This window comes from Notamacropus eugenii, chromosome 2 (genome assembly GCF_028372415.1).
Source record: "Notamacropus eugenii isolate mMacEug1 chromosome 2, mMacEug1.pri_v2, whole genome shotgun sequence".
NCBI lineage: Eukaryota > Metazoa > Chordata > Mammalia > Diprotodontia > Macropodidae > Notamacropus > Notamacropus eugenii.
This window is the reverse complement of record NC_092873.1, coordinates 368,372,564-368,388,447: the sequence shown is the minus strand read 5'-3', so window position 1 is coordinate 368,388,447 and position 15,884 is coordinate 368,372,564. Positions and strand designations below refer to the sequence as shown.

The following is a 15,884-nucleotide window of genomic DNA, read 5'->3' as shown; positions in this document are numbered from 1 at the left end:
GTGATTTGTCCAAGGTTGCCCAGGTAGTTAACATCATAGTCTTTGGAATGTCAAATTCAATTCTTCTTCCACCTCATCACCCTGTCCACCCCCATTTCTCTAGTTGAGGAGGAATCTGTTGGGATGTAAGTTGGATTCTCATCTCCCACCTCTAACTTCCCCTCCTTCACCTCAATGGGAGCCCACAGTTACCTGCACATAATCTAAGACTTGCTGGTGTCTTTGCTTGGCTGCTGCTACTTCGTTGTCTGAGATTGCTTCCCTCAGGGATTGCTGGGTGTTCAGAGAATCGAGCTCCGAGACAGCAGACAGGCGGCAATACAGACTAATGAATTTCTCCCTGTAGCTACAAAAATGAACTGGAAAATGGACAAGCAAAACAAAACATATTAAGATCTGGTATCAAAATAGAGAAATTCATACCTTGGAGAAAACAAGTTGAATGAAAACATGATTTATTAATCTGATCAGTGGAAAATATTAAGCCATAAATAAATTATAAATGTGCTCTTAAGGGGCCAGTTGTCTGGCTTTAGTCAGAGAGTTTTCCTTTTAAGATTTTTTACCCAGCCTTGGGTAAGACACAGGGAAATGGTGTGGGTTAAAGTCAGAGTTTATGTGGACTTTTCCCTCATGAACAAAGTATATGTTTGTATATATGTATGTATGCATATATACACACATATATATGTATATATATACACATACATATGTGTGTGTATATATATATATATATATATATGCACATATACATTTGTCTGTCTGACTAGTGTCTGTCTATGTATTTTTTATGGGGGGATTTAGACCTGTTATTGGTGTAGAAATTGGTGTAGAAAACTCCTGATGCACAAATAATAACAATACTAATATCCAAGCGCTTACTATGTGCCAGACACTATGCTAAGGGCTTTATAATTTTTATCTCATTTGATCCTTGCAAAAGCCCTGGCAGAAATGTGCTAATGTTATCCCCATCTTACAGATGAGAAAACAAGAAAACATTTGCCCAAGGTCACAGCTGGCAAGCATCTGAGGCCAAATTTGAACTCAGATCTTCTTGACTGTAGGGTAGGTTGAGCAGATTATGCACTACACTGTTGGCTGCCCCCAGGAATATCACTCTCTCAATGCAAATCAGAAAATGTTCTACAAATGACAGTCTTCAAGTTAAGGGTACGTCTCTTGCCCGTGGTTACAAAATCAGTATGTATAGAAGGCAGGACTTGTACCCAGGTCTTCCTGACTCCAAGTCCAGCTTTTTATCCACTATGCCGTGCTGCTTCATACATACATTCTTATCTCTAACCCCATATCCAGCTCCATTCCTATCCTCATCCTGTCTTTGTCCCTATTTCCATCTCTCCCCTTCCTTCCTTCCTTCCTTCCTTCCTTCCTTCCTTCCTTCCTTCCTTCCTTCCTTCCTTCCTTCCTTCCTTCCTTCCTTCCTTCCTTTCTTTCCTCTCTCCCTTTCTCCATCTCTACCTCTCTGTCCTCTCTCATTTTCATCTAGACCTATGTGTGACTCTATTTAAGTTTACACATGCATCTAAAACTACATTGACACCTATATCTACAGAGGAGAGCAATTGTTTTGTTCTTTGTAGTGGTATCCTCAGTGCTTAGCACAGCGTTTGGCACACAGCAAGTATATAATAACCACTTGTTGATTTATTGGTATTTCACATTCATCAAATTAGAAAAATGAGTTTGCTGATCACTTTAAAGAAAAGAAAGGCATAGCAGAAAACTTGAAACCTGGGTTTGATTTTTGAATTTGACTTTCACTGAATGTCAAGATTTGAGCCAGGACTAGAAACACTGAAGCAAAAGTGTGAAAGGTTATTCTTCTAGTTTCTCTATAGCCTATCTTTGAAACCCTGAGTCTCTCTCTCTCTCTCTTCTCTCAGGAGTCTGTCATGACTAGAACTGTTTTTTCTTTCAGCCCTCTACACTGCCCTGCCCCCTCACACACTTCTCACCCTGCCCCCAACACATTTAGCTTCTTTGGAAGCAACTGGGAATTGAGCTGCAAGTGGGTCATGCCAAGGTTGGACTTCTTCCCCTGAGGGCAATGGAAGCCTGGAGCATAGAGATGGGGAGTGGGGAGGGATCAGCTGTGGCCTGAGTCCTTGGCATCATGGGGACATGCCCAGCCTGCTTCGAGGAGGTAGTCCCACCCTGATCCATGGAAGGGTAGCTGGCCCCAGACTACATTCCATACCTACTGACCAGCCTCTGATGAACAAGCCAAGTCCTGGTTGCTTACTTGAACTGCCCTGACTGACCACACCTTGCAGCTTACCCCATTGGTGTCTCCTCCAAAGGGAAGAGACAACTACTCTGAGGCTGGTGAGGGTCGTCCTTTGTCTAATCCTGGGCATTGTGCAACATGGAGTCATGTTTTCCTGAAACCTCATTTGCTCTCTCAGCAGATCCCTGCACTGTTGTCCGTGCTCTGGATTCCAAATGGGCATATTCAGTTAGGCAGCCTGTTGCAGCCTTTTTCATATTTGTTTCTTGGTTTCTTTGGTGAGAGGGGCCAAAGGGAGCATCTACCTCCTGTTCTCTTAGTGGTCAGTTTGGTTAATAGGAGGCAGAGGTCTCTTAAGTCTTTGGTCCTGAGGCTGAGACCTATATACTTGGTACCAGACCCTTTCAAGTAAGTAAGCCACCCCTCCTTCAGCAGGCAGAAGCTAGTATCGAGCCCTTGCTGGACCTGGATGAAGCAGACCCTCTTGCATCTGTCTGCTTCTCTCCATTCACCCAGCCATTACATGACATCAGGCCTCTCTCACCTCTCCTTGGAGCAATGGCAATGCTTTTCTTTTTGGTCTCTCTGCCTCAAGTTTTTTCCCTCTCCCATCTACTTTCTTTCCATACAACTGATGAAATGATTTTTCTAAAACTCAGCTCTGACTACAACACTTCTCATACTCAATAATTAACCTCCTGTGGCTCCCTATTACTTCAAAGGTCCAATAAAACTCCTGTGTTTGACATTTAAAATCCTTCCCAGCCTGGCTTCTACCTCTCAAAGTTTATTATACATTACTCCCCCTCACAAATGCTATGATCCAATCGGATTGGCTTTCATACTGTTTCTCACTCCATCTTTCATCACCATTCAGAGTGTCCTCTATGCCTGAAATACAATTTTCCCTTTATTCTCCCTCTTAGAATCCCTATTTTCTTTTGAAATTCATCTTAAGCTTTACCTTCTAACAAAGTCTTTCTTAGTACCCCCAACTGCCAGTGTTTTCCCCTCTAATTTTTTCTTATATTTACTTTGGGCATATTCAATCTGTACCTATATATTAACATGTTTACTTCTATTCATCAAATGTAAGCTCTTGTCTTTGCCCCTCACATGGTGCCCAGCACATAACAGGTGATTAATAAATGCTTGCTGAATGACTGAGTGTACTGTACATCATATGGTAGGCAACGAGGTGGTACAACAGATAGACCACTAGGCCTTGAGTCAGGAAGAGCTGAGTTAAAATCTGGCCTCAGAAACTTACTAGCTGTGTGACATTAGGCAAGTCATTTAACTGTTTGCCTCAATTTCCTCAACTGTAAAATGAGTTGTAGAAGGAACTAGCAAACTGTTCCAGTATCTTTGCCAAGAAAACTACAAATTGGGTCACAAAGAGTTGAACTTAACTGAACAACAAAATGTCATATATTCCTTTCTTTTATCACTGTCTACTTTTATCCTTGACTCTGTCTCTACAACCACCATGCTGAGTATACCTCAAATGGCAGTGAGGTAAGAGTAGGGCTGCCTTCACAATTTATATTTTCCCCTGGAAACTGGAGAAGGTGGAGCAAAGAAGCAGTGATGAAAATTCAGCCTCATGGCCTGGAAATGTAGGACTTCACCAATCTTGCTTAGAGTAAGCTGTGTACAGTTTTAGAGGTTGTACCTCTCAATATAGTTATCCTCTATTGTGTTGTGCACTAATTTGGGCATTCTGCCAGTTAGAGCCTCCCCTGCACCTTCCACATGCCATTTTTTGGGGCAAAACCTATGATTTCATTGGTATAGAAAATTTCCAATGAAGAAACTCCCTTCGTGAATGTAGATGGGCAACTTCTCTGTAACTTAGAGGCTTACAGAGTTCTCTGGGGCCACTGGGAGGCTAAATAACTTGCTTTAGATGTCTATAGGCAGTATATCAGGCTTTTACTCAGGTTTCTTGATTCTGAGGACCAATCTCTGTTTGCTAGGTCATGCTAACTTTCATAAGCCATTTAGTTCTTCCTTAAGAATATGCCTCTGTTTTCGCAGTTAGTGACCTGAGACACTGGACAACCTATCTAATGTACTGTCTAGTGAAGGGGCCCAATGAATCCAACAATAGATGGAAAGAATGATCCCTGCTCCCTCTGCAGAGGTGAGAGAACTCTAACCCTTATCCCAAAGCCAAGGTCACTTAGATCTTTGCTCCAAAGGATCCCCTTTATTGCATTTTGTCTTGTGCTGTTCTGGTTTAAATTATTCCCAAGGTCTTCCTGGGTTGTGAGACTGTCTGCAACCTACTGCAGGATCATAGAATATGAACCCTAGAAATTTCTGTGACATTCTAGTTTTCTTTTATCCCTAAACAGCCCCATAAATCTGACCTCATGCTTTTCAAAGTAGGGATTATGTCCTGTTAGCACTTAACAGATGTCATCTTTTGGCAGGAGAGACAATGAAATGTCTTAGAGCTACTCTTTCTGAGCTGAACCAAAATTTTAAAATTCTCTCTCTCTCTGTCTTTCTCTCTCTCTGTCTCTTTCTCTCTGTCTCTCTCTCTCTTTCTCTATCCTCTCTTTATCTCTCTTTTCTGCATCCTTTTCTGTCACCTCTGTCTTCCTTAGGAAAAAAAATTAAAGAAAAAGAGAAAATCAGAAGAGAAAAAATATATAGTGAAAAGAAACCTGGATTCAAATTCTAGTCTTGCTTCTTATTGACTGAACAATCTTTGGCCAGTCCCTTCACCCCTCTGGGCCTCACTTTTATAACATGGGGAGTTAGAGCCAGGTAATCTCTAAGGGACCTTATAGCTCTCAATTCCACAAATTCCTATGACAATGACTTAGAAGAGAAGAAAAAAAGTTGAAGTAAGTCCTTTCAAAAAGAGACACTAGACTTCTGGGTCACATGAGCAACAAGAGGACTAAACATTTTATTTGACCTCTCAAACCTTCCCAAAACATAAATTATGTACCAAAGATAAAGCAACTTCTGTTGTTTCCATGGTCTAGGACACCCAGACTTCAGAAGAAGGTTAAAAAAACTCAAACACAAAAACTGATGCTCACTAACCCTAAGCTCACCCAACACCCCTTCCATACTTCACACACTACCAGCAAGCAAAGCTGCTCTAATGGTTACAGGGACATGAAACAGGTTTATATTAAAACCCATTCCTATAACCCAGTCCCTTTTCTCTTCTTTCCAGTGCCATGGAAACCCTGGCTGCAGCCTGAGAAAGTTTGTTTGGGCTTTGACAGTTTGACCACTGCCCTTCAGGAACAAAAGCCTGCCAGGGGCTACAGCCTGGAAGCACTAGTGCTGCAAAGCTCTGAACTACTAGTGCTAGAAAAAACCTGACTTTGAATTGCCAGTGCAAGGTCAGAGAACTGAGGAGCAGGAGGGGTGGACAGGTCACTAGGACAGGGCACTGTATGTGTATGTGGCAGGTCTGTGTAGCATATTTCCAAGCTTGAGAGAAAAAGCACAGTACTCAACTGGGGTCAGTTTTGACTCAAAAGTCAGTTGGGGACAGAGACCTAGGCTATTGAATGATGAATTACTCATTGTGGGAGGAAGCCAAGATGCTTTGAGATCCCAAGGAAACCACAATCAGAGGGGAGGGAGTCAGGAAGTGAGTAATAAGGATAATAAGGAGGGAATGGGGAAGACTGAAAGGATCAAAGACTTCAGGAAGAAAAAATTCTCAGAAATCTTGAACACAAACAGATAAGTCAAAAAAGAAAACAATAACAATGGAAGGAAACATGGCCTCCAGATCTAGTAAACAAGTTCAGGCATCTATGAATAAATATTGCAAAGTAAAGAAAAATGACCTAACTCTTGATTGAAGAGAAAACCCTGTGGAATTTTAGAAAAAAACACAAAACCACAATATGTGATCACTGATTCCTGAGAGGCTTAAAAGAGAAATGAGAATTATGAGAGCACAATTTATGTGCTCTCATAATTATGTGCACATAATTATGTGCAAAAATAATGAGTGAAATAAAAAAATAATTTGAGTTTATAATGTCAAGTCTTACAACAGAAACAAAATAGAGAACAATAGAATGGAAATGCAAATATGCAGAAGTGAAGGATAACCTAGAAGAAGAGAAGAACAAAACAATAACATTAAGAGAAAATATGCTCAGTATGGAAGCAAAACATGTGAATTTCAAAGACAGGATACATAGAGACAACTTAAGGATCATAGGTCTTCCAGAAGAATAACAGGACAAAAAATCCTTAACACTATAATGAAAGAAATAATAGAAAAGAACTTCCTAGTATTCATGAACATAGAAAGTGAAATTCCAATTGAAATAATTCACAGATTACTTCTAGGAAAAAATAAAGTAAAACCAAAATCCAGGAAATCTACAACTTTCCCCTACTGTGGCTAATGCTACAGGAGACTTTGAGGTTAGGGTGGTCTCCCCAGTGGCCATGTCATCTGCATGCCATTTCACAAGTAATTTATGATGGTTTTCAATTATGTCTCTCTAGGATCTCATGATTTTCATCCAGAGTCTTTAATGTTATTTAATAAATGTTAAAGTAACTTTTTTGGTGGTTTAATGAAGATATAATAGTGGTGACTCTAGTGTGTGTGTGGATGTGTGGGTGTGTGTGTGGGTATGTGTGTGTAAGTGGGACGGAGACATTGGAAACTTTTACTTTAAAAAATGTGAATCACATTAATTGACATGCTGGGATCATACTATAATAAACCACCTTTATGCCACATGATTTGTTAAATAAATTAACTTCCACTCCCTCTACTACCCTCTTTGCCTATGATGACAGAAAGAATCAAAGGGGTCACTGGAATGGGTATTTGTAGATTCATGAGTTCATGGACTTAAAACTCGAAGGAATCTTTGAAGTTATCTAATAAAGCACCTACATTTTACAGTTGAGGAAGTCAGGGCTTAGAGAAATTAAGTTACTCAGGTAGTAAGAGAGAGTCAGGATTTGAGCCCAGGACTCTGACTTTAAATCTGACACTCTTTTACACCCTAAATCCCTGACTCAGTGTTAGACATGGAAAGGATCTCATTACTGTCAAACTCCTTCATTTTACAAAGGAAAAAACCAAGACCTAGAGAAAGGAAATAACTTTTCTGGGGCTTATATATAACAAGTTAGTGGCAGAACCAGGATTAAAACACAGTGTCTCCTTACTTTCAGGTCAATTCTTTTTTTCCCCAATATACCATAAAGCCAGTTTTAGTTGGCTACAAGACAGAATGTCAGGAGAGGATAGCTGAAACATAGGAAGAAGAGGGAGGGGGATTACAGGAACATTCTTCTTGAAGGGTCTCAGATTAGATTGACATTAGAGATAGTTTGAGTATGGACCTACTGAGAAGTGGGGGATAGAGGAAAATACTTGTTTAGACCACTTCCAATTCCAAAATTCCTTGACTTCCATAGAGTCTAGATGCAACCCAACATTGGGAGGAGAGAAAGTCCATCCCTCATGGTGCTGATGAAGGTGAAAAATCAGACCTTAGTTTGCACCACAGGGTCATAGGTTTAGAACTGGTAGGGTCATCTAATCCAATCCCCTCTTTTTTACAAAGCATAGGATGAAACAAGTCTTCTGAAGTTTAATGAATTGGCTAAAGTCACATTTATAATAAAAGATGGAGCTGGGATGTTGACTCCAATTTTATCTTTTCAGTCAGTCCTAGCATCAGCAGTTAGCATCAGCAACCCAAATAAAGAATGAATGAAAGGAGAGGCTGGGAGTATTCCATCTCTTTTATATCTTTTGACTGCTTTTTCATGAGATTGATTGTCTGATTTCTTGCAGATTCCAGCCAAGAAGATGATTACTTCCTATGCCATCTGGTCCTGACCCCATGTCTTTATTTTACAAACAAGGAAACAGGTCCAGGGAGATTACGTGATTTACCCAAGGTCAAAAATTGGTTAGCTCCTCTTGTGAGTCTCTAAGCACACACAGTCTCTTACTTAAGCGGAAGTTCTATCCTATCCAACTTGGTTTTGCATTTATTGAGCTATCTGAATGGAAATTAATTTTACTCGCAAATCTAGAATTTCCCATGACTTGACTTTTTTCCAAATGTATTGATGGTTCATGACAGAGTCTCTGTCAGAGAAAACCTGTGGAGGAATATCCTCTGTAGATTTGATGTTCTACCCAGTCTTCACCCAATAAGCTTCATGATAATGTTTTATGTTTTAATAAAATCCACTTAGGGTTGGAATACAATCAAAAGAAGTGTTTCTATGTCTGAGGAGCAGGCTATCAGTGATTCACTAAACTAGTAATAAAAATATATTTACCACATCTCCTATTCTTTTGTGAGGACATGGATGAATGGTACCAGTCAAATTGAAACAGAGGGAAACTTCTTATTATATGATAACAATAGACATTTTCCCTTGATTTACACCTTTTAAAAAACCCATTAAATCTCCCATGTTGTTAACGGCCAGAATTTCCTCACTGTGGGTTGCTTTCCCTACAACCCACCCTCATTTCTCAGAAATACTTAGCACATGTCCCCATTGCTTACTGTGAAACTATATTCAAGAGGCAGAAGGAAGTCCCCTTAAAAAAACAAACAAACAAAAAACCCAACTACCACCAGTTTACAAATCATTAGCACTCTCTTTAGTCAGTCAGTCAGTCTGGAAGCATTTATTAAGTGATCATGATTAGTATATGTCACGTACTGGTGTTTTAAAGATGCATTATCCTCCTCTCCCAATAAATGTGCCAAACACACACACACACACACACACACACACACATTCATACAGAGCAATTCCACAGGAGTTCCTATATAAGGTATAACTGTGGGCTTATCATGTTTAGGGATGTTGTCAAGATTGAGGATTAAATGAAGTGGGCCTTTTGAAAAAGTTTTGCTTACCTGGGTTGAGGAAAGCCTATACTTTCAATACTACTCATGACACTGAGATATAATGAGCATTATGCTAGTCAATTTACTAATTGCTTACTAGTTAGACTATGTGCCCTCAGTTTCCAAAGAAAACTAACAAATGGGTCAACTATATATTCACAAGTTGATCAAAATTAAGGGCATACTCTGTGGCCAGGGAAAAGAGGCTGACTGAGTGAGCCCTTTAGCAAACCAAAGCCATGACGCTAGCCTCCCAAATACAACCAACTGTGGCCCCAACTGGGCCACAACCATTCCATTCATGCATGAGCTTTAAGTGACTGAGAGAGTATGGTTAAATCAATGCTAACCTATCTTCAATTCTGGGAAAACAACTCAAAGCTGGTGCTGCAAGTGATGGTGTAGATGGGTGGCAGGGTGTGGGCTTTGGGAAGATGGAAAAGGGAGAGTCAGTAGTTTTGGGTTCACACGCTAAGACACTGAGTTTGTTAGAGTTTGTGTCTTGTGGTATAGTGGAAAGAAGCGTGACTGTAAAGTCAGAGACCTGGATTTAAATTTCTTCTATGCCACTTCTGGGTTATTTGTCCTTGGGCAAATCACTTAATGGCCTCAGGCCTCAGTTTTTTCCTCTGTAAAAAGTCTCTGAGGTCTTCTAGTTTTAAATATATGAATCTCTGATTTTTCTGTAAGTGAATGGTTGAGAAAGAAATAAAGGAGTTGAACTGGTGAGATCAGAGGAAGTTTGGATCCCTCTGCATTCATACTGAAAATCTCTCCTCCTGGGAAGCTCCCATCTAAGCTGGCTATAGTATGCTGATCATCATCTCCTAAGAGATTTAGCAAGCTTACTCAAGTGAAATGCATAAATCAGATGTTCTTCACCAGGGGTCTGTGAACTTGCTTTCTTTTAATACTTTGATAACTATTTCAATATAACTGATTAATCTGTAATCTTAGGTATTTTATTTTATGCATTTAAGCATGTGATTTTGAGGAGATCCATAGGCTTCACCAGGCTGCCAAAGGGATCCATGACTTTAAGGAACATTAAGAATCTTCAGTATGAGTCAACAGAGAATGTTAACACTTGGACAAAGCTTTTTAAAAAAAAAGTAAGATAAAGCTGAAAAGAATTTGGGGTGGGAAAATTTAAGAATCCAAATGAAATTGGATGGACCACGTTGCTAGTCATCAGCTCCTTTTTGACTTAGATCCTGGCAAAGCCAAAGAGTTGGGGATATGAAAAGGAAGGAGGGGAAGGGCAGACTAACTGAGTCTTCCAATTCTAAATCCCTGAGGCCTGGTTATTACCACAATGAAGGGTGAACTCTCATTCCTGCTAGTAGAGGGGGATGTCTACACTGACCAATAAATATTATTCTGTCTAGAAGGATGATTTTCAACCATAAGAATCAAAAGAGTTAGAGCTGAGAAGGGGTTTTATAAAGCATGTAGTCCAAATCCCTCATTTTACAGTGGAGAATACTTTGGCCCAAACAAATGGCCATATTTTCTCAAAGTCACACAGCTCATTCAGGGCAGCATGGCATAGTCATAGACAACTGACCTCAAAACCAGGAAAATCGAGGATCAAGTCCTACCTTTGACACATACTAGCATGTGTGACCCTGAGTAAGTCACCTAATCTCTCAAGAATATTAAGTAACCCCCCAAGACCTATTATTTGCAGAGAAGATGCCAATCTGCCCTGGTAGGGGGATCTTCTTCACTTGGCAGTACTATACACCAAGGAAATACCGAGTTCAATTTTGTCCCTATTCCTATCACACAGGATGTAAAGTGTCAGAGCCAGGATTCAAACTGAGGTCCTTCATCTTCAGTTCCAGAACTCTTTCCATTATAGTCTGAGGCCTCCCTACCATTAGCAGAGAGGTCGCCCAGGATTTGGTAAGTTCAATGGAAATACAGGAGTTCCTCCTAGCATTGCCTTTGGATAGAGGAGCTATCTTTCCAGGGTTGGCAGTGGAATGGCTACATGTGGTGGGATCCTCACTGGCTTCTAGATGAGATGTTCTGCCCTATTTCTGGACAATAAAGAAGGACACTCCTCTAAATGGCAGTACAGAACAGTGGTGCCTTTCTTCCCTGGAATAACAAGACTTCTTGGCTGAGGAGCTCATTAAATAACTACATTCACACGGAGGCTTATGGGAATACGATGGCCAATATGATTAGTTATGAGGCACAAAAGAGGTGCAAAAAAGAAAAGTACCTGCCATCCAGGTAATGTCGCTTAACAGACAACCTAGGATCCCAGGGTCTGATTAAGAAGGCTGATGTTTATGTTGAATGGATTCTTTGTCTTCTCTAGAAAACAACTGCTATTGATTATTATTATTTCGGCAATTATATTGTTAATGACTAAGAAAATCAAGAGTATATTCCAAGCTTTTTGTTATAGCCCTGACCTGGGCAATAGGCAGTTGCTGTATCTGCTTCTAAATCTAGAGTCTGAGGAGTAATACCCACACTTTCTACCTCCATTTCACTCACCCACTCACAAATCATACAATTCAGTTGAACTGACTGAACTCTCTTGCTAATTGCCTCTTATTGGTTTGGCTAAAAAGATGAAGCATGGGAATAAAGACAAAGCATATTTATTCCCATGCTGGGGGGTGGGGAGCATGTGCGCCAGGGGCCTTCTTGAACACATAGAAACTGGGGCCTTGCCATTCATTTCAGAAAGTCAGGATAAGATCTCATCATAATTTTCAGAAATATGCATCCTTCTAACGATATTGCATCCCAAGAAACCCTGCTCGTCATTGGGAGACCTCAATTTCTGAAGTGATTTCTTGACTGGAATTTTGTTTTACAAATCCAAATTTCATTTAAAAAGAAACAAAAGAATGGTGAAAAAAATATTGACCATCCAGGAGTGCAGAAATTTTCTCCAAAGTGATGCAAACTCTCATTTTTTTTTTTTGGTGGTGTGTGCTGGGGGTGGGGGCTGGGGAGGAGTTCTTTTCATGACCACATGGGTTCTTGTATTTTCTCTTTCAAGAAAAGCAGGGACTGCCTGAAGCCTGATGACTATGAACTTTGTGTCTGGACTCCCCCTCTCTGGACTGCCTTCGCAAGCCTTCAATAATTACCCCTCCAGCACACACCATAGTCAGAGGGTTTTGCTTTCTCACTGACTTGTACACAGTTCTAGGGAGGGCTGTTGCCAAAGCTATCATGTGATTTATTGGTCCTCCACTGGGACAAGGGGGGAACAGATATCACTTTGTGATTCAATTCGAAGGGGGCTGGGTTACTATTTCTAGGTGGAATAAGCTAGTATGTACCAAGTTCAAACATTTGAAGAGGGAGGTTAAGAAATCCTGAGTGCGGGGTGTAAGGATTATTCTGTCCTGGGGCCGTACAGACGTCGTCTGAGGCAGGGAGCAGGAGAAGAAAGGAGACATTGTGACCCATTTCCAACACCTCCTGTGTGTAGAGACGGAAGTGCCTGGCCTGTAGAGGGACACGCGCAGAGAAAAAATAGGAGAGTTACAACATGGCACTTACATAAACAACACCAAGCCGGCATAAAACATCTAACAAAATTACATGACTTCAAGCTTGGAATTTTTATACAACACAAATATTAGGGTTCAGCCCATTTAATAATGCTATATAAAATCAAGATTTAAGGCAGTAATGTTCCACATAAACGCCGAAAACAACATTTATGCTTCTTATAAAAAAAGCAGAAAATGATTGAATTCTGTGGGGTTTTTGAAATGATGAATATAATTACGTGGAACAGCAAAAATGGATTGAATTAAAAATCCACTACTTTCAATTTAGGTTGGTTGGGAGGAAAAATGCAGTTTCTGGCCAACGTCTGAGAAAATTTTACTAGCATCAAAAAAAAAAAAAATTGTTGCATGCAGTTAAGCAGCCTTCTCCCAACATGTATATACAGCCCAAGAGAGTCACCAATGAAATGTGAGCCTCTTCGAACCTGCTAAGCCAAAGAAATCCCTTAATAGAATTGACTATCTTAAGGAGAACTAGTTCTTCATTCCAAGAGTGGCTCCAACTGGAATAATATAACTGTCTGCTAAATGACTCTACTGTCAGCCATCTATCCATTCTGCAAATATTTCAACTCAACACACATTTATTATTGTGCACGCACAATAAGCAAGGAACTGTGTGTGAGCATGACAAGCCCTGGTTATGGACTTCATTCTGTACCATACTGGTGACAGTCCTATGTTGACCTTGCAGTTCCAACTTAAACTTGGATTATGGCAGGGATAGAAGGGCTCTCTCCAAATTAACCAGTTCGTCCCATTGCTTCAAGGTGGGTCAGTTCCAGCAGGTGTTTGATTATGTTGTGCTTTTAAAAGATAAGGGCACATCCACATTCTTTTCTCACTATTGGCAAGGTCTTTGTGCTTATAGGCTCAATCCTTTGGATTTGTCTTTAGGGAAGATGGTGAACATTTCATGGGGAAAACCAAGTCAACTTAATCTTTAAAGCATTAACGCAGAGGACTGAATATTAGAAGTTATAGAACTTCTACATTTGGATCAGGACCAGGAACCCTCCAACAACAAATACTCTATCTGAGGTAAGAGCCCAAGGCATACCATTTCAAATAAAACCACCTTTTAAAAGAGTTGCATTTAGGGTGGGGTGATTAGGGCTTTATTCCAGGGCATCAAATTTAGAGAATACTGAATTTAGAGGGTATGATGACATTTGTACATTTTTAGCATAGAAATAGAGAATTTAGTGCCTCATTGGCAGCAATAATTATTTAAAATGGGAAGATACCTAAAGATGATAAGTTGGGGGTAAGTTACTTTTATTGGCACCCCCTTCTCTACACATTTCTTACAATTCCACTTTTGGGAGTATATCTTACGCTGCTTGTCCCATGCCTAGTTTGTGGTACTTGACTCTGGCACCAATATTCCTCACTGTGACTCTGCTTTTCATTATGTATATGTGAACATGTATGCATAGATGCATATGTGTGTATGCTATGAACTAATACATCTGAATCCCCAAACAAGTCTTTGGTTCTTCTATGCTGTTAAGACTAAGTGCACTTGGACAGAACCCAGATCACTTTTTTTGGTTTTGTTTTTTTAGGTTGGGTTGGTCCCAGTAGGGATTGGATGACCTTGAGGGGAGGGTGAAAAGGGTTGTAGTGTAAGAGTTAATGAGAGCAGGAAAGGAACAGAATATAGAGACATTTATTCACTTAGACATTACATTAACGATATGTAAATGCTATTCAAGACAGCATACAAACAACTATTACTTTTGTTCTGGTTACCTGAGTACATTTTGTGAAAAGATGATCAATACTGTAAAACAGACTACCTGGTGTAGAGGTAGATTGATCTGTTTCAGGAGAGCCTTCACTGCCATCTGGAGCTCATAGGAGAACAACTGAGTGGGGCAGTCAGAAGTATGAGCTATACTTTCCATAGATTCAGGGACAGAAAGTTTCTGGATCCATTCCCACTCATCTCTGCATGGTGAGTCAAGTTAAAATTAGAAATAAAACAAAAGTTAAGTACACAGTACATAGAACTCACAGTAATACATGTGCAGAACCTTGTATCATTCATTTGTGGTGGTGAAAACTTATCTGTGAAGGTGTAACTTGAGCTATTTACCACCCAAAGACCATTCCAAACTAGATCTCCCTCATTCAGGCCCCTTTCACTACCAACTCAACGTGATTAGGAAGGGGCAGGTTTTGTTTATATGTGTGAACATTCCCAGGTCTTAGCTTCAAAATAGTTCAAAATTATCTTCTTGACTATCACTCTTTACTTGCAGATCTTTCCAGAGCTCTCAAGCCCTACCTTTGACTTCAGGGCATTTGGTGGTTAGTTCGGTGATTGGGAAGACTACAGAGAGTTGTAATGCCAGCTGACGCAAATCAGTTCTAGGTCCATTGGAACCATGAAGACCATTCTGGTTTCCTTTCTCTTCCAGATGCTTAAAGTGGGGGGAGGAGAGGAATCACAAATAGGCAACTTTGTGTTGGAAAACAGGGGTCAACCTAGCCTTGCTTCTAACCAGTCCTTACAAATTGCCTATATAACAGTTTCATAGGACACTGAGAAGATCTCTATGATCTGAGGCAAAGTAAATAGAACCAGAAGGATAATTTATACAATGACATTATTATAGAGAAAAACAACCTTAAAAAACTTTAAAACTCTGATGATTGCAATTATAAAACAGATTGCAGGGGACTAAAGGAGAATCATGCCTCTCATCTCCTGTCAGAGAGGTGATGTACTTAAAATTCAGAATAAGACATACAGTTTTGGACATCATCCATGTGCAAGTTCACTTTGATGCATTAAGTGTGGTTCAATGGCCTGAAGTCAGGAAGACTTATCTGCCTGAGTTCAAATCTGGCCTCAGACACTTACTAGTTATATGATCCTGGGCAAGTCACTTAACCCCATTTGCCTCAGTTTCCTCATCTATAAAATGAGCTGGAGAAGGAAATGGCAAACCACTCTAGTATCTCTGTCAAGAAAACCCCATATGGGGTCATTGAGAGTTGGATGTGACTGAAACAACTCAACAACAACACCAGCAAATGTATGCTATGCAGAATTTTTTTTTTAAAAGGAGAGTTAATACATATTTGAAAAAATGAAGAAAAAAGAAAAACAGATAAACAGACAAACTCTCTGTCCTGTCTGTATTCTGCTTGGTTTGCAGTTTCTCCCAATGAGTG

General features: G+C 40.1%; 1 protein-coding gene across 13 annotated transcripts in view; it reads right to left on the bottom strand.

Annotated features, from left to right (window-relative positions):
* The window catches only part of ANKFN1 (ankyrin repeat and fibronectin type III domain containing 1), a 556,807-nt gene that overhangs the window by 25,075 nt on the left and 515,848 nt on the right, over positions 1–15,884 (bottom strand). For 12 of the 13 annotated variants that reach the window (XM_072646766.1, XM_072646762.1, XM_072646765.1 and 9 more), the window contains 3 exons: positions 14,501–14,651; positions 12,462–12,630; positions 193–359 (listed from right to left, as the gene is read on the bottom strand). In XM_072646766.1, the coding sequence (XP_072502867.1) occupies positions 193–359; positions 12,462–12,630; positions 14,501–14,651 (487 nt within the window). Of the gene's footprint in view, positions 1–192; positions 360–6,615; positions 12,631–14,500; positions 14,652–15,884 lie in introns of those variants that run through there. The other variant, XM_072646768.1, reaches the window with a different exon arrangement.